The sequence below is a fragment of the Medicago sativa genome, chromosome 2, assembly GCF_051527215.1.
Source record: "Medicago sativa cultivar Bolivia chromosome 2, Bolivia_mono, whole genome shotgun sequence".
NCBI classification, from domain to species: domain Eukaryota; kingdom Viridiplantae; phylum Streptophyta; class Magnoliopsida; order Fabales; family Fabaceae; genus Medicago; species Medicago sativa.
In genome coordinates this window covers 77,471,592-77,493,306 of record NC_140750.1, presented here as the reverse complement: position 1 = coordinate 77,493,306, position 21,715 = coordinate 77,471,592, and the positions used below count along the sequence as shown (strand labels likewise).

The 21,715-nt window shown below is 33.5% G+C and overlaps 1 protein-coding gene and 1 pseudogene across 1 annotated transcript; both read left to right on the top strand.

Moving 5' to 3' along the window:
• Nucleotides 1-1,990: 1,990 nt before the first annotated feature.
• Nucleotides 1,991-3,067, top strand: LOC146950977 (uncharacterized; annotated as a pseudogene).
• Nucleotides 3,068-7,807: 4,740 nt separating this feature from the next.
• Nucleotides 7,808-15,048, top strand: LOC146950976 (uncharacterized protein C24B11.05-like). Its single transcript, XM_085746929.1, has 10 exons — nucleotides 7,808-7,937; nucleotides 8,088-8,173; nucleotides 8,266-8,331; nucleotides 8,441-8,538; nucleotides 8,652-8,689; nucleotides 9,117-9,204; nucleotides 12,979-13,079; nucleotides 13,822-14,035; nucleotides 14,154-14,219; nucleotides 14,758-15,048. The coding sequence occupies exons 2-10, from the start codon at nucleotides 8,116-8,118 to the stop codon at nucleotides 14,911-14,913; spliced, it is 885 nt and encodes a 294-aa protein (XP_085603055.1). The 5' UTR covers nucleotides 7,808-7,937; nucleotides 8,088-8,115; the 3' UTR covers nucleotides 14,914-15,048.
• The last annotated feature ends 6,667 nt before the right edge of the window (nucleotides 15,049-21,715 follow it).

Genomic DNA, 21,715 nt, shown 5'->3' with positions numbered 1-21,715 from the left:
TTATGTAGGTTTATGTTCCCATATTTAATGAAAAGAGAGAAAGGAAATTAGAAAAGGAAAGGATATGAAAAAGCAATTTGAACATGAGAGAAATGATAAGGAAAAAAAAAAGTTTGTATTTTGTCTGTGGAGTTATTAGGAATAGAGTGAGTTATTGGTAATTTTATGGGTTAGTTGAAGAAATTGGAGATTTATGAGTAGTTTTTACCAAAAAAATAGATTCAATTAAAAAAGTCCCACATCATTTTAAAATGTCTCTTTGTCAACTCAACATAAAACATTTGTATTTTTCATTGTTAGATTCCACGAAAGACTAAAAGTGAAGGTGCAATAACAACCAACAACAACCAAGTCTTATCCTCACTAAGTGGAGTTGTCTATAGAGATTCAATTTTTTAATTTTTTTTTATGTTTGTTGTAGATGCTGACACAACCTTCTTTTATTTTATTTGGGATTGGGACCAAGGCTACCATAAACAAGATTAAAGTTCAAAAGTGAATGTATTTGAAAGAACATAGGTTGAATAAAAGCAATTGCATGAAAGTGAGCGTCATCCAAAAACTTTTATTTAATATAGAAAATTAAGCAAAGAACATCCAAAAACTAAGATAACAATTTATCATAATGTATGGAGTTCGGAGGGAGCCTGTAATGACTTGGATCATCACATTTGACTAAGAGAAACCCCATAAGTGAGATTGACACCACATCTTCATCCAAAACCTTAAGACATTAGGTATATTTGTCATTTAACTTATTTGTTGCTCAATATATACTCTTGCATCCAATGTAGAAGTTTTACTTATTACAAATGACACATTACCATCCCTCCCTTAAGTGTGAGATTCTTTGTGTCTATGATATGGTGAGATAGCAAAATAAGATAAGAGGAACAACATGGTAAAAAAATGTGAGTTGGTGGCTATTTCATAGATGGGTGTCTTTGTTCCTTTCTTTAATGTGGAGATAGAAAGTAAATTAGAAAAAGAAAGAAGAAAAAGGAATTTGAACAAGAGAGGAATGATAAGAAGTAAAACTAAAGAGAGTGTGTTTTATCTATGACAATATAATTAAGAGATTCAATTGTTGGTAATTTTATGAATTTATTTAAGGAATTGGAAATTACTGGGTAATTATGCTACCAAAATAATAGATTCATTAAAAATGTTGCATCAATTTAAAATGTCTAATAAACATGTAATTTGTCAACATAGCAGAACACATCTACATTTTTCCATTGTCAAATCATACCAAAGACCAAAAGTGAAGGAATTTAAAATAATAGAGGTTGAATAAAAAATTGCTTGAAAGCGAATGACATCCTAAAACTAAAATTTAAGATAAAAATTAAACAAATGACACCCAAAAACTAACAAAACAAATCATTATAATGTTACGACTTCCATTGGAACCTACATTGAGTTGTATCATCATATTAGTCAAAGAGCAACAACACAAGTGAGATCGACATCACTTCTTCACCCAAAGTCCTAAAGCATTAGGTATATGGATAATCTCCCTCATATGTTTCTCAACGTCTACTCTTGCATCCAATGTCAAATTTTAACTCATAATTGACAGATTAACATATCTCCATTAAGAGACTCTCCGTGTCTGTGATAGACCACCAAGAAGCACTCCATCCGCCGTCCACAATGTTGAACCGGGATATGATACCACCTCTGGGCTTTATAAGGGAGTCAACATTGATGTTATTCGACACATTACAGAAAGAGAAACCACACAAGTGAGAACAATACCACATCTTCATCGAAAAATTGAAGACTAAAATATGAGTTTTATTAATTTATTTGTTGCTCAACCTCCACTTTTTTATTCAATATTGAACTTTAACCGACACTTGATACATCAGAGCATTTTTCCCCTCAAATATGACGAAATTCTAGCCCGTGCTTGACACGGGTGTCCATTTGGGGCGTTTGACACTTGATAATGCATTGTTATTGTTTTGAGCCGTTTGACCGAACCATGCGCGATATAATGTCTTATGATGGTGTCGATAATACCGACAAACCATTTGGGGGTCTTTCTGTGGTTTTGGACGGTGATTTCAGACAAATTTTGCCAGTGATAAGAAAAAGATGCATAAAAGACATACTTGCTTCATCCATCAACTCATCAAAGTTGTGGAGTCACTGTAAGGTTCTCACACTTACAACAAATATGCGTTTACGTGCTTCAACCGTTCGTGTCGAGGAAGATGAGATAAGAAAGTTTGTCGATTGGATGCTTTCAATTGGAGATTGAATAGGATCCACCAATGAGAGTGGATAAATTAACGTACCCATTCCTGATGAGTTGCTGATATAAGATTCCTCTGATTTGTTGCGTTCTCTGGTTGATTTTGTATATCCGAATTTTTCGCAAAACATGAAGATCTCGGATTTTTTTCCGAGCACGGGGGATACTTGCTCCCACGCTGGACGCAGTTGATCACGTAAACAAATTTCTTCTATCATTGGTTCCAGGAGACAAAAAGGAATATACCAGTTCTGATTCGGTTTGCAAATCAGACGAGAATAGTGAGGTACAAAGCGAATGGTTTACCACCAAATTCTTAAACAATATCAAGTTTTCCGGTATTCCAAACCACAAGTTGAGATTTAAAGTTGGATGTCGAGTTATGTTGATGAGGAACATTGACCAAGCAACTGAATTGTGCAATGTGACTAGGTTGATTGTAGACAATCTTGGGAAGAACTTTATCGGTGTAACTGTTATTACCAAAAAAATGATGGTGAAAAAGTAATTATTCCAATACTGAACTTAGTTCCAGGTGATCTTGAACTGCCTTTCAAATTTACTATGAGACAGTTCCTGTTGGCTGTGTGTTTTGCAATGACAATAAATAAAAGTCAGGGTTAGTCGTTGTCTCATGTTGAAATCTATCTTTCCAAACCGGTTTTTACTCATGGACAGATGTATGTCGCTGTGTCAAGAGTCACTTCCAAAAAGGGATTGAAAATGCTTATACTGGATGAAGAAAATCGTGTGTGTACTGAGACCACTAATGTTGTGTACCGTGATGTTTTTCGAAATGTTTAACCTGTCGTTCTTGATGACGCAGGTGGGTATGAGTTTTTTTTCTCTCTTTTAAACTTCGTTGTAATATATATTTTTTATTTGGATATGAATTGGTTGTTTCTACTTGCAACCATTTTAATAGTTGCGTAAAGAAAGAGTAATGGATTGGTCATGTAGATAAACTACAATTCTGGAACTAACAATTAAGATCACACTTCTTATTTCATTGTATAAAATCCAATGACATTTATTGTTGTGCAAAGAACAGACCGAGTGATCAATTTGTTATAGGGACTAATATGTTATATGGAGTAATATTTTTGATCCTTTTTGACAATATTTTGATCTCATGTACCTTCAGGTGCTGTCTGCTTTAGGTGAGGTGATATCATTCAGATGTACACAGGCTGACGTTAATGGAATTTCTATGGCATTGAAATATCATTGACCAATTGCAATAGGTGCAATGCCTTCTCTTCGACTCCAAAATTTGCCTGATACATTAAGGTGTTTATCTACTGAGATTTCGGTTTTTCTATTATCTGGCAGAGCAACTTCAATATTCTCATACTCAGTTTAATTTTATTTATAATGTCAGCATCCTTATGATCATTCTCATTTTTTCTAATGTAAGCCGTACTCTTTCAGTGACCATATTATCAACTATATACTCTGCTTCATTTTTTATACAATTTGCTATATATCCGTCTTTTTTTTTTCTTTGTTCTCTGGAGCGCCTATGTCTATGTGCATGCACATGACAATTTTGCAGTCCTTTTTCAAGCCATATCTGTTGTGTTTTTATAATATGCTTAGTTAAAAAATGCGATAGATAGTTGGTGTTTTTGTCGCTGTTTGTTATACTTATTTGTTACACGATTGAATAATTACAAATTCGTGTTGGATATTAAGATGAATCAAGTGTATGCACGATGTTAACTTTGTATATATAAGGGTATCCGCTATAGAAATCATGGAATTTGAAAGAAACTAATCTGATAGAGACGATTCGTTGGGTAGGGACAATTAATTGTATATGCAGCAGTAGGCCTCGAGACTCCAACACCCCCAGTTATATGCAGAACATAAAAAAAAAAAAAGACTCATGTCTCCGTAATAAATTTTAGCCATCCATGTAAAATATTCCTGCATTAAATACTAATATTTCGACGTTGCATCCGTTAAATCATTCCTGTTTAACGATACGAAAATCCAAATAACTATATACGCATTGATATTTGTATATATAAGCAATCGAAAATACGATAACAATGCGTTCTATTTATATATTGTGTATAAAATAATGAATTTGCTATTTAATTAGATTTTATATATAAAAAATAGTCGTAATTCTAGCCCGTGCTTGGCACGGGTTTCCAAGCTAGTTATAGTAATTGTAGTTTGTTATTGCTCGATGAATGTTGATTTATTTGATGGTTAACTCATTCTCCATAATGACGTATTTAAACCCGGCTTTGGTGAGCTATGACACTTAATTCACCTAAACTTTTTTGCAATAGAAGAGCATGAATAAAATATTCTAAGAATTTTTGTATTTGTTTTTTTCTTTTTTGACAAAATTGTATTTGTTATTTTTTTTGTTAGTGCCAAAAAAAAAAAGAATAGAAATAAAATAGACACAACTATTAAAAGAAACAAATTAAATACAAATAAATGGTGTATGAATTAGTCCTAAAACATATCAATTTCATTGCATTTGTATTTCAAAACGGGATGAACGAATGACCAGGAGAACTTGAAACAATTTATTGTTAGATTTTACTTACCGTCTGACCAAACTCCTGATTATTATGGTCCATTTCTCATAGAAACCGAATAGTTAAAACAAAAAAAAAAAAAGGATGAATTAATGGAAAAGAAATTAATCCATAATTAATTATGCGTTGGATTTCATGAACATAAATTGTAGTTTTTTTCCTACCAATTCTTTTACATTTAAATTGTAGTCGTTGACCACTTCACACATATCAATATACAACTTGGATGACTAATATTTTTAATTATCTATTATCAAATATTATAAAAAGTTAATATTTTGAAAATATTCATTGAGATAAATTGAGCAACATTTCATATGCTCACATTTATCTTTATATATTAATAAAAAAAATATTATCAAAATATATTATGTGAATTATACACATAATCAAACAATGATACTGAAAAAGGAACGGAGGGGGTATGTGATTTCCAATATTTTGCTTTCAAGTTAATTAGAAATGTTCAGTAAAAAAAAAGTTAATTAGAAATGCAACAATAGATAAAAGGAAAATGACCTTGTAAGTGTAGCTCAATTGGTAGCTACCAAGGACAACATGGGTCGAGGTTCGAACCCTAGATCATTCTATAATAATGAAAGAAAGCAATATGTAACTGTTTTGTCATCCTGTGAAGCTGAGTATATAGCAGACACTTTCGCAGCTTGTCAAGCAATTTTGTTAGATAATGTAATGAAGGAACTTAATTGTGGAGTGGAGATGCCTCTAAAGCGGAAACTTGTTAACAGATCAACTATAAATCTAGCAAAGAATCTTATAGCACATGGAAGAGCGAACACATTGAAACTAGGTTCCATTTCATCAGAAAACAAGTGACAAAAAGCATGTTTGAAGTGGTGTATTGTCCTACTGAAGTTCAGCTTGCAGATGAATTCATAAAGGCCTTGAAGCTTGACAGATTTGCTTACTTGAGAGACAAGTTAGGTCTTATTGAGTGTTATAGGATTATGGATTAAAGGGGTGTATTAGTTTGTTATTAATCCATAATCATGTTTAGTAGAGTTAAGTGTGTTTAGCTTTACAATTTGGATAAGTTTGTTAGTTACAAGAGACTTGCACTCTAAGTCATGTATATAAATACTTTGTAACTTCTTTATTCATTAATCAATGAACATAATAACTTTCCAATACTCTATTATCTCTCCCTAACAACCTCTAACTACTTTCATCTTCTTCCTCCATTAATCTCTAAAAGCTGTGATTGCTTGAAAAGCAAAAAACAAGTGCTGCGCTAATAACCCTGTCTGTCACTTTAAAGAACAACTCCAATTTAGAATGAACTGGGATTTATTGGTTCACCTCTTCAACCATGTTGTCTAAGCATATCTCCTTGTTGAGAAAGATCTTCCCATTCCTTGCTCAACTATGAACAATTTCAAATTAAATCAATAAATTAAATGGAAAATTTGAGATTGTCACGGGTTCTTGCCTTTTAATGATCATCATTACAAATCTGTGGCCAACAAATCATCAATAAATGTCATTCACAAATTCTACCATTTACTCCAATCCAAATCTTCGAAGGTCATGCCACAAGGGATCTACAATATTTCAGTTTATATATTGACATATACTAACATTTATTGGCAAATTTCAATGCATATTGAGAATTGATGGTTAAAAAATTACAAAGAGCTGATGTGTATATGTGAAAGCCACTTAGAAACTCATTTTAGGTGTTCCCTGTTGGATATGATCGGTTGATAGTAAGAGATTAACTTTTCAACCTCAGGGAATGTGTCAAATTCTACTTGAAACAATCGTAAAATAACTTTTAGTGTTAATATAATTTAGTGGATACACTAGTGAAACTATAGAAACTAGTTAGAGATGTAGCCACTCGTCTTAGCACATGAGCACCATCATTGACTTGTCTTCGAAAAACCTCAACACAAGAGTTTGTAAAGTAACACATATATAAGTGTTGACACTCTTTAATGATGTGACCAAGTTCAAAAACATTGTCATATTTGTGGAGTTTATTAACTTCGATTTGAGAATCTAACTCAAAATCCACATTTTTCAGCTATAGATCTTGAACCCATTGAAGATCAAGTAACAAGCCTAGAGTTTTTGTAATGCTTTTGTTCCCTTGAGTTTTTTGACCTAGGAACCCAAGTTTGTTCATTTTCTGTGTTGTAATAAATTTCTATGGTGTTGCATATGATATGTGATTGAATTCGGATGACAATATAGTTAGAATGTCAATTATTCTTATGCGATACTCTTGCACTTCATTTTTATCTTAAAAAATTTGATAAATGCTTATACATTCTAATAGTATTATGTGTATAAATATCGTCTTTGTAGGACTTCTTTCTATCGAACCTGCATCGTTTGTCGAATCCCTCCACCATTCGATAAACTCACACTTGTAGATCCTTTACCAAAATGTTGTCTCTTGCTTGAGTTCAACTTTAACTATTTGTTGCTGTCGACCTAAACTTGCATCCAACAAATTTTCAATTTTGCCAATATCATCACCCTAGAACTAGAATGCAGACATTTAATACTTTCAACGTCTTCACGTGGGTTAGCATCTAAAAAGTAAAAATAATACATTTTTATCATTTACTTCATATTCCATATTCTTCAATTCAACGTATACGTTCATCCTTCAACGGTCGTTGCCGCGTAATAGGAAAGAAAGAGTAATGATATTTTGACATCTATTTGATGACAATTTGTTGACAACTTTATTTTTCTCACTTCTTATTGGTCAAAAACAATGGAGAGAGAAAAAGAAAGAGAGAGGATAACAAGATCATGTGAGTATGAGAGAGAAAGTTGTCCAAAAGTTGTCAAAAAGTGGTTGTCAAAATATCATTTCTCGGAAAGAAAAGTGTAACCGACGAAAAGAAAGAACTATAAAAGGAAAATAAAAGCAACGTGTCAAAAGGAGTGTGGACAACGTGGCATAAGATATATATATATTTATATGCTATAGTTCTAAATCTTCGACACGATCACTGTCACATCATAAAACAATACACCACTCACACAACTCCTCCCCTCAGTTCTCACAACACAACAATTCCTCTTTTCTTCTTCTCTCCACTTTTTGCAACCTCTTCCTTCACACACACTTCACTGTAAGTTTATCTTTTTTTTTTTTTAATGCATGCACTTTCATATTTACATTTTCTAAGTTTTGCAATTGTTACATGAATATTAAATTATGATTTTTTTTCCAACAATATATGTATGTATAATTGTATACTATGTTGTTTTGTCTGATTTAGCTTACTACTACAGCTACTAGAGTATAAAATGGAAAATGGAGATCAGTTTCAGCAATCAAAGACCAAATATGATTGTCTTTTATTTGGTAAATCACCATTTAAATGACTTAATTTGCTTCATTAATTAATTAATTAAAATATTTTTGGATTATATTTATAACTTATTTAATATCTGCAGATCTTGATGATACTCTTTATCCTTTGAGTTCTGGATTGTCAGCTCATGTGACAAAAAACATTCAACGTAATTGAAATCATTATTATATATGTGATTAATTACTTTGATGAGTCATATGTAATGTGTCTCAATTTTGTGGAATTTATTTATTTTTCATGGATCCATTGTATTGTAGAGTACATGCTTCAAAAGCTTGAGATACAAGAGGATAGAGTTCCTGAATTATGTGTTTCTTTATATAAGATTTATGGGACAACGATGGCAGGTCTTAAGGCAAGTATTAAATAATTAATTAAACTTTCACTATATTAATTAATTAAATCTAATAGTTTTTTTAAGGCTATGGTGAAAGAATCATCATTTTTGTCTCTTTTTTATCTCATCAGGCAATTGGCTATGACTTTGACTATGATGACTTTCATGGGTAAACATGTCTTTATGTGTTTGATTTGTTCTTTTTTTTTTTAGGCTTAATAGCAGTTTTAGCCCCTTAATTTTCTCAAAGTTGCGATTTTGGCCCCCTAAGAAAAAAACTACAAAACTGCCCCCTAAGTTTTGCACATGTGGCAGTTTTGGCCCCCAATGTCAATTTTGACTCGGTCTACGCTGACGTGACACCCTAAGTGAGGTGCCACGTGTTATTGTTTTTATTTTTTTTTACCAAAAATTGGCCTTGGGGGCCAAAACTGCTACAGTTGCAAAACTTAGGGGGCAGTTTTGTAGTTTTTTTTCTTAGGGGGGCCAAAATCGCAACTTCGTGAAAGTTAGGGGGCGAAAACTGCTATTAAGCCTTTTTTATTTGGCCTATTTAAATAATTAGGATTAATGTGAAACTATTTTGTTTTGGGCAGGTTTGTTCATGGGAGATTGCCATATAATATGCTAAAACCTGACCCTGTTCTCAGGGGAATTTTGCTAAGCCTGCCCTTTAGAAAAATTGTAAGTTTATTTATCCTTATTTGATGGCCAAAGCCCAAAGTAGTAGTAAGAACTTGTTTTATTGGCTTATTTAAGCTTATAGGCTCACATAAACGCTTGTGACATTAGCATTTCTGAAAATGTTTAGAAAAGTTTACATAAACAACTTATGACATGTCGGCAAGCTGTTTTACATAAGCTTTTTCATGATAGCTTATGAAAACATTAAACAACTTATTACTTATATGGAAAAACTTTGACTTTCTTTTATCTTTTACTATAGAAACAGCTCATAAACAATTAAACTATAAACACTTATGCTATAAGCTATGGTTTCAAATTGCAGACCGCATCACATGATGCGGCCACAATATTGCAGTTGGCAGTTGCAATAGTATCAGCAATTGCAGTGTGATTGTAAATCAATGTATAAACCGCATCTTAACACCATAGCAGCCGTGTTGCATCAGGCAACCATAACAATGTATGTAGTGCTCACAAAAATTATTTCCTTGCTTCCTTCTTTATATCATAGATTTAGGGGGTATTTTAAAAGGATTAGAGATATTTAAAGTGATGAAGAGTTGATAATGAAATAGATATGAGATTTTAGTGAGGAAATAAGAGACATGTAAGGTTTAAGATAGATAGTAAATTATAATGTTTTTTGCAAATAAAAATAAATTCACGCCGCAATGACAGCCCACAATGGCTTCAACCGCATCTGTGGCTGCAATTTAAAACCATATTACAAATGCTTTATTAAGTTGTTTATCCAAACATGGTCATAATTCATAAATTGTTGTTTATGCCTTCCAAATTGAGTTTGTGAAAAAACACAATCGTGACACGATTTGGCAAGCGTGTCACGATTTTGGTAGTGCCGTGAGCATGTTTTGCAGGGTGTCCAATCGTGACACGATTTCGGGAAAACGTGACACGATTTTCGGCTTGCTGGGCAAGTTTTGAGGATAAGGTTGGTCGTACCTTGGGTCGTACGCACCAAACGTGTCACGATTTGGGAAAGCGTGACACGATTTTGACGGTTGCATAGGACTATTTAAGTGTTTCAGCTCATTTTTGAGAGGGGAGGAGAGAGAACTTCAAGAGAGGAAAACTTGGGAAATCAAAGGAGGTAACTTTAGGGTTGAGGGTCTTTGATTAGAGTTCTCTTGGGTTGGGAAAAACATTGTAAACACCTTGGGTGAGTGAAAATCATTGAGTGTCTTGTTCATTTGTGAGATTGGGAAAATGGGTAGAAATTAGGGTTGTTCTTTGTGAGCTTGCTTAAGCTAATTTCTTGTAACCCATTTGTATCTCTTTGTAAGAACTCATTGATAGTGGATTGGAGAGATCAATCTCTCCCCCAGAGTAGGTCAAGTTGGACCGAACTGGGTGAACATTTCTTGGTGTGTTTTGTTTCTCTTCTCCCTTTATCTTTTGCTTGTGGTTTTGTGCTTTTCACTTTGATTCCTAGATTAGATCTAGGTGTTGTTATTATTGTTATTGCTTGTGTTCACTTTGAAATTGGTTACTACTTTCCTTTGCTCCACACATCATAGTTTGTATTGGTGTGATTTTGAGTCCGAATTCACAACAATTGGCGCCCACCGTGGGGCATAGGAGTGAATTGGTTAAGTGAGTACCATGGGTTCAAAGTGGGACATCGAGAAGTTCACCGGAAGTAATGATTTCGGATTATGGAAGGTGAAGATGCAAGCGGTGTTGATACAACAAAAGTGTGAGAAAGCTTTGAAGGGTGAAGGTGCGTTGCCGGTCACCATGACACAAGCGGAGAAGACCGAGATGGTGGACAAGGCTAGGAGTGCCATTGTCTTGTGCCTCGGGGACAAAGTTTTGAGGGATGTCGCGAAGGAACCTACCGCGGCGTCGATGTGGTCAAAGTTGGAATCATTGTATATGACCAAATCTTTGGCTCATAGGCAATTCCTTAAGCAACAACTCTACTCATTCAAGATGGTGGAGTCAAAGACCGTGATGGAGCAATTAACGGAGTTCAACAAAATCCTTGATGACTTGGAGAACATTGAGGTGAATCTTGAAGACGAAGACAAAGTTATACTCTTGTTGTGTGCTCTACCGAGATCATTTGAATCCTTCAAGGATACCATGCTCTATGGCAAAGAAGGCACTGTCACCTTGGAAGAAGTTCAAGCGGCTTTAAGAACCAAGGAGTTGACCAAGTCCAAGGACTTGAGAGCGGATGAAAACAGTGAAGGCCTTAGTGTTTCGAGAGGAAATGGTGGAGGTAGAGGTAACCGAGGAAGCTCAAAGAGCCGTAACAAGGATAAGTATAAGTGCTTTAAGTGTCACAAGTTTGGTCACTTCAAGAGGGATTGTCCGGAGGACAATGAGAACTCCGCGCAAGTTGTGTCCGAGGAGTATGAGGATGCGGGTGCTTTGGTGGTGAGTTGTTGGGAGGATGAAGGTGAGGTTCCTCACCTTGGTATTGATGCCTTGTAGAGTGGTGTTCGTCTGGAGAGACGTTAAACACTCAACATCAGCCTGGAGAGGCGGTGTGAATAATACTCGTGATCAACCTTTGAGGTGGAGTTTCAAGGTGAAGGCATAGTGTTTGTACGCATTTGGAAGTTGAGGTAGAGAAAGCTCAACTTGAGGTGGAGTTGGTGACACCGGGAATGGTACGACTATGGAAGCCTTGGGTGTTATGCTCTAGTTGTGAGCATGTGAATTCTTCATGAGTACGGAAGGCATTCCGGGGGTTGAAGAATGTATGATGTGGCTTGTGTGATTACCTAAAAGACCAAGGGTGATTGGATGCAAGGTGATCTTCAAGAAAGCGGGAGACGTTCCGTGGTTGAAGAGGGTTTGGTGTAGACTTGTGGAGCTACTTGGTGTAGTTGAATGCAAGGAATAGAAAAGGAGATTGGTGGTTGATGGTTAAAGTGGCATCATCATCAATTTGAAGGCAAGGTGGAGAATGTTGTTTATGCCTTCCAAATTGAGTTTGTGAAAAAACACAATCGTGACACGATTTGGCAAGCGTGTCACGATTTTGGTAGTGTCGTGAGCATGTTTTGCAGGGTGTCCAATCGTGACACGATTTCGGGAAAACGTGACACGATTTTCGGCTTGCTGGGCAAGTTTTGAGGATAAGGTTGGTCGTACCTTGGGTCGTACGCACCAAACGTGTCACGATTTGGGAAAGCGTGACACGATTTTGACGGTTGCATAGGACTATTTAAGTGTTTCAGCTCATTTTTGAGAGGGGAGGAGAGAGAACTTCAAGAGAGGAAAACTTGGGAAATCAAAGGAGGTAACTTTAGGGTTGAGGGTCTTTGATTAGAGTTCTCTTGGGTTGGGAAAAACATTGTAAACACCTTGGGTGAGTGAAAATCATTGAGTGTCTTGTTCATTTGTGAGATTGGGAAAATGGGTAGAAATTAGGGTTGTTCTTTGTGAGCTTGCTTAAGCTAATTTCTTGTAACCCATTTGTATCTCTTTGTAAGAACTCATTGATAGTGGATTGGAGAGATCAATCTCTCCCCCAGAGTAGGTCAAGTTGGACCGAACTGGGTGAACATTTCTTGGTGTGTTTTGTTTCTCTTCTCCCTTTATCTTTTGCTTGTGGTTTTGTGCTTTTCACTTTGATTCCTAGATTAGATCTAGGTGTTGTTATTATTGTTATTGCTTGTGTTCACTTTGAAATTGGTTACTACTTTCCTTTGCTCCACACATCATAGTTTGTATTGGTGTGATTTTGAGTCCGAATTCACAACATTATAGCTAACAATATTTTTTATTTTCCTATAGGTTTTTACAAACTCGGACGATGCACATGCAAATAGAGTACTTCACAGGCTTGGACTAGAGGATTGTTTTGAAAGAATCATAAGCTTTGAAACACTAAGGGTGTGTTTGGTTGTGAGAAGAAAATGAGAAGAGAGAAATAGGTGAGAGAGAATAAGAGAAGAGAGAGATAGATGAGAAATAGAGTAGATTTAATGAGTTGTTTGATATAAGAGAAAGAAGAGAGAAATAGAAGAGAAAGAGATGCTGCTATATTTTGAAAAGACAAAAATGTCCTTGAGTAAAAACAACATATAATTTATGATTGATTAATTTGTTTTTATAAAAATTAAATTGTTTTATTATTTTGATATAATGAAATTGTTTTAATTGATTAAATTAATAATGTATTTTAATTCAATTTTAAACAAACTTAGTTTTTTTACAAGAACTTAGTTAATTTAATTTAACGTGTATTATATATTTTTCAAACCCAGTTTTTGAATTATTCAAAAAAACAAACAAACTCAGCTTTTGAGTTTACGGTCGTTTTTTTTTTACGCAAAGAATGTACAGTTGTTGTTGGTTAGCAGCTACCCAAACCTCATTATAATATGCATGGTATAGTTGCAAAATTTATAAAAGGATGTGAAATAGCAATGGCATAAGTGTAAATTGGCCCTCTCAACTTCACTTCTCTCATGTTTCTCGTCACAATTGAGGAGAAGTAAAAAGGTGGTAGGACCCACCTATTTTTATTCTCTCTTCCCAATTTCTTTGCTATCCAAACAAGAGAAGTTTGGTATTTCTCCTCTATTTCTCTCTTCACTAACTCTCTCTTCCCTAATTCTCTCCAACCAAACAAAGTGTAAATTCCTCCAAGTCCAATAACATCAATTCTCCTCACAACAAAGATGGCAATGAATATAAACAAAGTTCCACAGGAATATTTGATTTTTATGAGTACATTTGTAGGCCTGATGCTAATATTGTGCTTCCAAAGACCCCAGTTGTTTGTAAACCCTTTCAAGATGCATTTGAAAAGGTTTTTAAGATGGCAGACATTGACCCTCAAAGAACAGTAACATTTTATCCTTCTAACCTTTTTGTTATGGTGATCTTACAGTTTGGGTCACTAATTAGCATATTTCTGACATCAAATTATTTATTTATTTATTTATTTACTTTGCCATTTGCAGTTGTTCTTTGATGACAGTATCCGCAATATACAGACAGGCAAATCCTTGGGCCTTCACACAGTCTTGGTAAGTAGTTCATAGTATTTTATTTTCGAGTTAGTAGTCATTTTGACCCTTAAATGTGTGAGAAACTGTCACCATAGTCTGAACGTATCAAAATTATAAAAACATACTTATTTGATGTGTTGAATGTGTTTTCCTAGTAAGTTTGATCTTCAAATGTGTGTTTCATGAATCAATTTGGTCCAAAAAATTATTAGCAAAAACATACTTGAAAATGTCAGAGATACTTTAGTGACAAACTAACAATGCCTCACACAATTAAGAAACAAATGCGGACATTAATCATCCATTTACAATTCAAAGTTTTTATGGTTGCCTTTGATTTGGTTATGTTGAATGGAACTTCTTGCCTAAGTTTGTTGAACTTAGACAAATATATGCATGCACATATTCTTGTTCTTCAATTAGGACTTTGTCAATGTACTATTTGAAATTTGAAAATCACTTGACATTTGACCGAAATGCATCATATAAAATCATATTAAAATAGTTTTTGATGCCGAAATGCATCATATAAACACATTGTATAATACTTGTGCAGGTGGGTACTTCCCTTAGAACTACAGGAGTGGATCATGCCTTGGAGAGTATCCATAATATGAAGGAAGCATTTCCAGAACTATGGGAAGCTGATGAGAAGAGTAAAATTGTCAAGTATTCTAGAAAGGTTGCAATTGAAACATCAGTTAAAGCTTAACTTATATACATCAACCTTTTGAATTTGTGGTGCCTAATATTGTCTTGGCATCTGACTCTGACTAATGTACTTGTTATCAGAATACTAATAACTGATATATTAATGATATAAATAAATGAGTTTTTTATTAGCTAAGTTGTTTTCTTAGGGTTTTAATTAGCTAAGGTATATGTGCAATAACAGAGGGTACTCTGCTTCATCATATATGAATTCAGGCAAAAGGAGTTCTAAGTTAAAAAATAAGAGAGGGTAAACTATCGCGCAAAGATTGTGGACAACATTTTTGGATATAGCATAACACTCTCCTACTGTGGAAGGCGCCTAAGACCACTTCTGTCAGAAAGAATGAGAAAAAACGCCATTTTGTTCGAAGTTACCATCCGGATACGATTAAAAAGAGAGTTCATTTTGTGAATTGAAATACAATGTGTTTAACATTACCCTTTAGAGTTTTGATGATAACAAGTATTAAAAATTGTCAATTGGATATGCTAATATTTGTTCAAGTGTACATGACCATAGACAAAAAATTTGGTATCTTATAAGGTTCTGAAAGAACAAAAGAGAGCAAAGGAATCAACAAGAATGAAGCTTGAAGCATCTGAAGAAAAGTGCTATTGAAGTCAAGTGCTCCTGAAATGATAACGTCATCATCAGAAGCACCTCATCAGAAGCAATATCACAAGAAGCTGAAGTTCATCAGAAGATGAGAAACTTAAAGCTTCAAAGGTTGTTCAAAGGTTTTAATCACGCCTAGCATTGCAGAAGACCAGGAGAGTGAAACAACGACTATTTTGAAAGGATTTGAAGGCATTGGATGCTTGTTTTTTGAAGAGCGTTGACAAAGTACAATTGTACGAAGTGTACAACCACTACCTCCACTACTCTATTTTTGTCTCTGCTACAGGACAAGAATAACAGCTATGCCTGCAACGATGTTCCTTCATACTTGGAATGGATTTGAAATTGATCCTTCATAGGACAATAACCATATCAGGCAAAAGATCATTGGTGATTGATCAAAGCTTCAAACGACTCTTTTTTTGATGTGCTGGCAATTTCACAACGTCTCTTTCACACCTCTATAGTGAAGACTTAGAGAATGACAAGGACTCAACAACAATTTACAAGTGCCAAAACTCTGTCAAAATTGTTCTCCATCAAAAGTTCACTAAGAATTTCATAACAACTTTCATATCTTAGAAATTTTAGAGTCTTAAGAGTTTGTATCTGATTTGTACTGTGAACACCACTGATTGTATATCAAGTGTTCAACCTCAAACAATTTTCTTTGTAATTCTGTTTGAATAGAAGTCTCTTGCAGTTGTGCTTGAGCATAGGAAGTCTCTTGATTGTGTTCAGGAGCATAGAAAATCTCTTGCAGTTGTGCTTGAGTAGTTTGAAGTCTCTTGCTAGTTTTAGCAGTGAGCAGCTGTAATCAGATATTACATTTTAGTGAACTCTCCTTGGAAGTGCAAGGGGGACATGACTACTTCCGGTTTGTGGAAGGGACTGTATAATTGCTTTGTGTCTTTCTTTTCTCTCTCTCTCTCTCTCTCTCTCTCTCTCTCTCTCTCTCTCTCTCTCTCTCTCTCTGTTTTATCCGCTGCAATTAGATCCTTAACATTACTTTAGAAGTGGAACTCTATCTGCTTTTGATCAGTAATTTCAGCTTAGGATAAAACGAAGAAAAAGCAAACACAATTCAACCCCCCTTATTGTGTTTTTCTCACCTTTAGAGAGGACCACATAGAATTCATTGTTTCTCCTATTCTGAATCAAGCTGATCAATACAAATCTGATGTAGTGATTAGATGGCAGCCTCCAGATGACAGTTTCATAGCTCTTGACATTGATGGTTCCGTGGTTGAACACGGAAGAAAAGTGGCGTGTGGAGAGGTTATGTGAGATTGTAATGGAAAATTTCTTGTTGCTTACGTGGCGCGTAATCATACTTGTTCAGTGCTTAAAGCGGAGCTTTGGGGTATTTATTATGGTCTCAAGACTGCACGGAGTCCTGGATTCTGTAGAATTAAAGTTGTATCTGATTTGTTAAGTGATATTAATTTGGTTGAAGATGGTTGTTCACCAACTCATCCTCATCCCCTACATATGTTGGTGGAAAATATTCATCAAATCCATCGCAACTCAGGTTTGTTCGTTTGAAATCATTGGCTTAGAGAAGCAAATCAGGTGGTTGATCGTCTACAAAGTTAATCTAGATTTCAAGATTTTTAAAATAAGAGACATTTTTCCCAGCAAACTTACATATCTCAAGAAGATGTGGGATGTGAAACCACAGGCAAGTACAAGAATAGGTGCGAAAATAATTTTTTCCTCATATTAAATAAACTCTAATTGTTTCAGCCTTCATGATGTATTAATAAAAAATATAGACACGGTAATCAGCCAACAAAAAAGAACAACAAGTGATAACCAAAATACAATTTGATATTCTTGCGGAAGACATATACACTTCACATGTTGTGTGTTGTTAGACTTTTAATTTGTAGCAGCCGCCATGGCCGCAAAAGTAGAACCATATGAATCTCCATCTTCCATGGCTAAGATCATCTCCTTTAGTTTGTTAAGAATCATTGTTGAGGTTGGATTCAACCTCTCATCATCATCAAGCATAATGACCACATCATCTTCACTAAGACCATATAGTGATTTATCCCCTACCAACAAGTCCTTCATGGATTTCAGATTATCAGAAGTAGAACTAAGATAATGTAAGAATTTTTTATTTGAATATCGATAATCAAAACACAGAAGAATTGAAGACTTCCTTGTTCCAAAACATCGAGGAAAGAAGAATGGAACTAGTTGAGGGTAGTAACAGAGAAAAGAAAGTGTTGGTTCCCGTTTGAACTTGTTTAATTTTTTTGAAAGGTTATTTGGTTTTGCGTCAATGTTAAGAGATATTTGGTTAAAGAAAAAAGAAGGAACAAGTGAAGGGTTAGAAGTGGAAAAGAGAAGGAATGGAGAGTTGATGTTGAAGAGTGAAAGAGGGTGTGGAATTGCTTGTTGTTGAAGAAAGTGTTGTAAGATGAGTTGGTTTTGGAAGTGAAATTTTTAATTTTGAAAGATCGTTTGAACTAGGCAAATGATGCTCAATATATTTGGATGAAAGGGTATTTGAAGAGGCTATTTGAAAGAATTTGGATGGCATTACTCTCTATTTGAAGGGAGCACGTGTGATAGTGTGTTTAATAATGACATTGCATTATGTTACTTTCTATTTGAAACTCTGTTATCAAGAGATTGAAATTTTGATAGTATTTTTGGAAGGTTGGATTTTGAAGACCGTTTAAATTTATTTATGATTGATTTGCATTTTCTTGCATCTCAAGAGACTCTCAATACTAAGAACACACTCTCAAGCACATATCTTTAGCACACTCTCAATGCTATTGTTGAAGTTTATATAGACCTCACCTAATTATGTGGGTCCCATCATCACATATGTAAATTTGGTAAAACTCTGTCATCACATATGTAAATTTGGCATTACAAATAGAACCCCACATAATTTGATAGAACCCCATCCAAGGGAGAGAAAAAAAAAAAGAGTGTTTTTTTACGTACGAGGCCTTAAAATTTGCAGCTTGGAATGTAAGTGAATTAGAGAAACTATATGGACAAACATATGGTGCAGGACAAATCTTATTTGGTTCATGTTTTCTCATCTTACACCAATCTTAATATTTCTTAGACAAACTTGCGGCTATACATCTAGTATCTTCGTTAAAAAATATCATTACAAATATACATATAGTTTATTACAATACGAAATTAAAAAATATCTATACCTTTTTTTTTTACAAAAAATATCTATACCTATAATTTTAATTAAAATCAAATTTATTTTGATCAAAATTTCACAAAAACTACTATTTGTAATTTATACACACTAGTGCAATAAGAAGAGCGGACAGACAGAAACAGAGTACCGTCTAAACGATAGTTTATAATAGTGCATGTTACTCCCTCTGAATTTTATTATAAGTCACTTTGAAAAAATATTTTGGTTTTATTATAATCCCTTACAATATCAATGCATCATTGATGAATTTTTTCCTATCATACTCTCTACCATTTATTACTCTCTTTTCTTCACATTTTTTTTTGACAAAACATTCTTTTAACCTCTTTTTCTCATATCATTAATAAACGATAATTTTGTAAAATCACTTGCAATTTATCTTTTTTAATACAGAATTAACTACATTTCTTAATAAATATGAAAATATCAAAACGAATTATAATAAAATACGAAGAGAGTAGTAGTTATATGAATACAATTTTTTATGTTCGTGCATTCACAAAAATATGTTTTTATTTTACATATTAGTCCAAAGGTACAGAAGAAATAAATAAATAAATAAAATACAAAAGAATAGATAAAAATAAATGAAAGACTAAATAAGTAATTAATGTTGTAATTGAAATTTACAATCAATTCATACTTCTAACATATATAGTATTTATTTTCACATGACATGCACGACTTTAATAGACATATTTAATACATGAAAAATAAGAGATATATGTATTATATTGGTTGTTTCTTCATGTATTTGATGTTATTTTAAGTGATTGAAATGCATGACTTCAGAAATCATATATGATACATAAAGAAGGACAGAGATATGTATTTATTGCCCAATATATTAGTTGTTTGTTCATGTAGTTGGTGGTGGTGTTTGTGATTGACATGCATGAATCTAAGAGTCATTTTTAATTCATGAGAACGAGCGGAGAAAAAAAATCAATTGTTGTGATTTACCTAATATTTAAAATTTATTTTTTAATTTAAAATAAATGACATCTTATTATGTTTTACTATTTTTTTCCTTCCAAGAAATCAAAACAATTATATTAAAAATAAGACCCAAACAAACACTAAAGGGAACTCAAAAAAGGTCTGAGAATACATAAAAGAAAAAGAGTCAAGTCCAAAAAAAAAAATGAAAGAACAACATTACAAGGTGTTTTTTTTTTAAAGAAACATTACAAGGTGTTAAAATTAAAACCATTACAAATATACATACTAGACCATTTGGAATTAAAATAAAAAATATAATTATGTTTCTTAGCCTTTAGCCACCACCAGAAGATTTGTTTTTTTACACATTCAAGTAAATGCTTATGAGATATTTCTTTGTTGCAAAAAAATCTAAGAGTCGTGTTCTTTCCAAATAACTCAAATACACGGAAACTAGATCACTATGAAGAAGCGACGAATATCTTTCCGGAATAACTGCGAACCACCAAATAGGGGTGTAATGGTTCGGTTTGGATCGTTTTTTAGTCAAAAAAATGTCTGAACCGATGTAATCTTCATCGGAATGCTAGTGGTACAGTTCGGATTTTAAAATCCAAACTGCAACAATTCAGTTTGGATTATATAATCTAAACTGGGCTCGGATTATATAATTCGAAGGGCATTTTAGGAATTTTTACAGGGCGGGTGAGTACCTCATGGGGTGGAAAAAGTAATAGTCTATATATATAAGGGTCAGACCGACTAAATTACTATGGCCCAAGGCCCGTTTGGATTATTCTTCATCTTTTATGTAAAAAACTTGTGTAAATAAATAAGTTAGTGAACCACCAAAGGACGAATTAATTATGAAATATTAAAGTACCAAAACACAAAAAATAAATCAACAAAAACCCCAACTAAGAAATCGAATTTTAAACTGGTTTTTTCATGAACATCTATAAAAAAAATATATAGAAAGGATGTACACAATTTTATAGCATTCTAAACAAGACTTAATTATTCTTATTTTTTCTTTTATCTATACGTACAAAATTATAATTTTGTTTAGAGTAAGCATTTACTCATGAGTCAAATTTTGTTTCTTAATTTTTCTATCTTGTGTATAAGTTCATAAGAACCTCCAGCACAAAATTTAATTTTTAAATGGGGAAGAATTAATTATGAATTTTTGTTCCCCGTAATTATTAATTTCTTGAACAATTCATAATTAATCTGTCCCTTGTTTAAAAACTCCAAAATTTTATGGTGAGAGGTTCTTATAATGCTATGAACAAGCTAGAAAAATTAGGGAACAAAATTTGAATCTTGAGTGTATGTTTATTCTAAACAAATTTGCAATTTCGCACGTTTAGGTAAAAAATAAAATTATATTGAGGCTTCTTCTGAATGTCATGAAACTTTGTGTATCATTTCTATATATATATATTTTTTATAGATGTCTCTGGAAAAAAAATCAGCTAAAATTGAATTTCTCGGTTAAGGTTTCCATTGTTGGTTTCCATTTTTTTTGTTGAGTTTTTGAAGCTTTAAAAATTCATATAAATATGTCCCTTGTTGGAAAATGTAAGTTTTTTTGGTGGAAAACCGTATTTTAACGTCCTAAAAATGTCTATAAAAAATCATGAATGAATTCAACAACTATATCAGTTTTATGGAGTTTATGCCTACATGGAAAAACAAAAGGTGAATAAATGGGATGTTGGGGGTTCTAAGCTCAACCTTTACATGTATTCTTCAATGTCTCTATCAACTGAGTTACACTCACGGGAACAATTAGGGTTTTATTTTGATTTTTTTTATGTTTTGTTGTATATTGATATTTTAATGTTTCATTAATGAACACATAGGGTTTTATTTTGATATTTTGATGTTTTATTATTTTGACATGTTTTTTTATCGAAATGTTTTACTATGTCATCAATTCAATTCTGTCATTTTCAGTTTTGTCATGTCTAAGTCCATCAAAACGTATCTCTTGATTGGATCGGAAGCTTTGACATACCATAAATT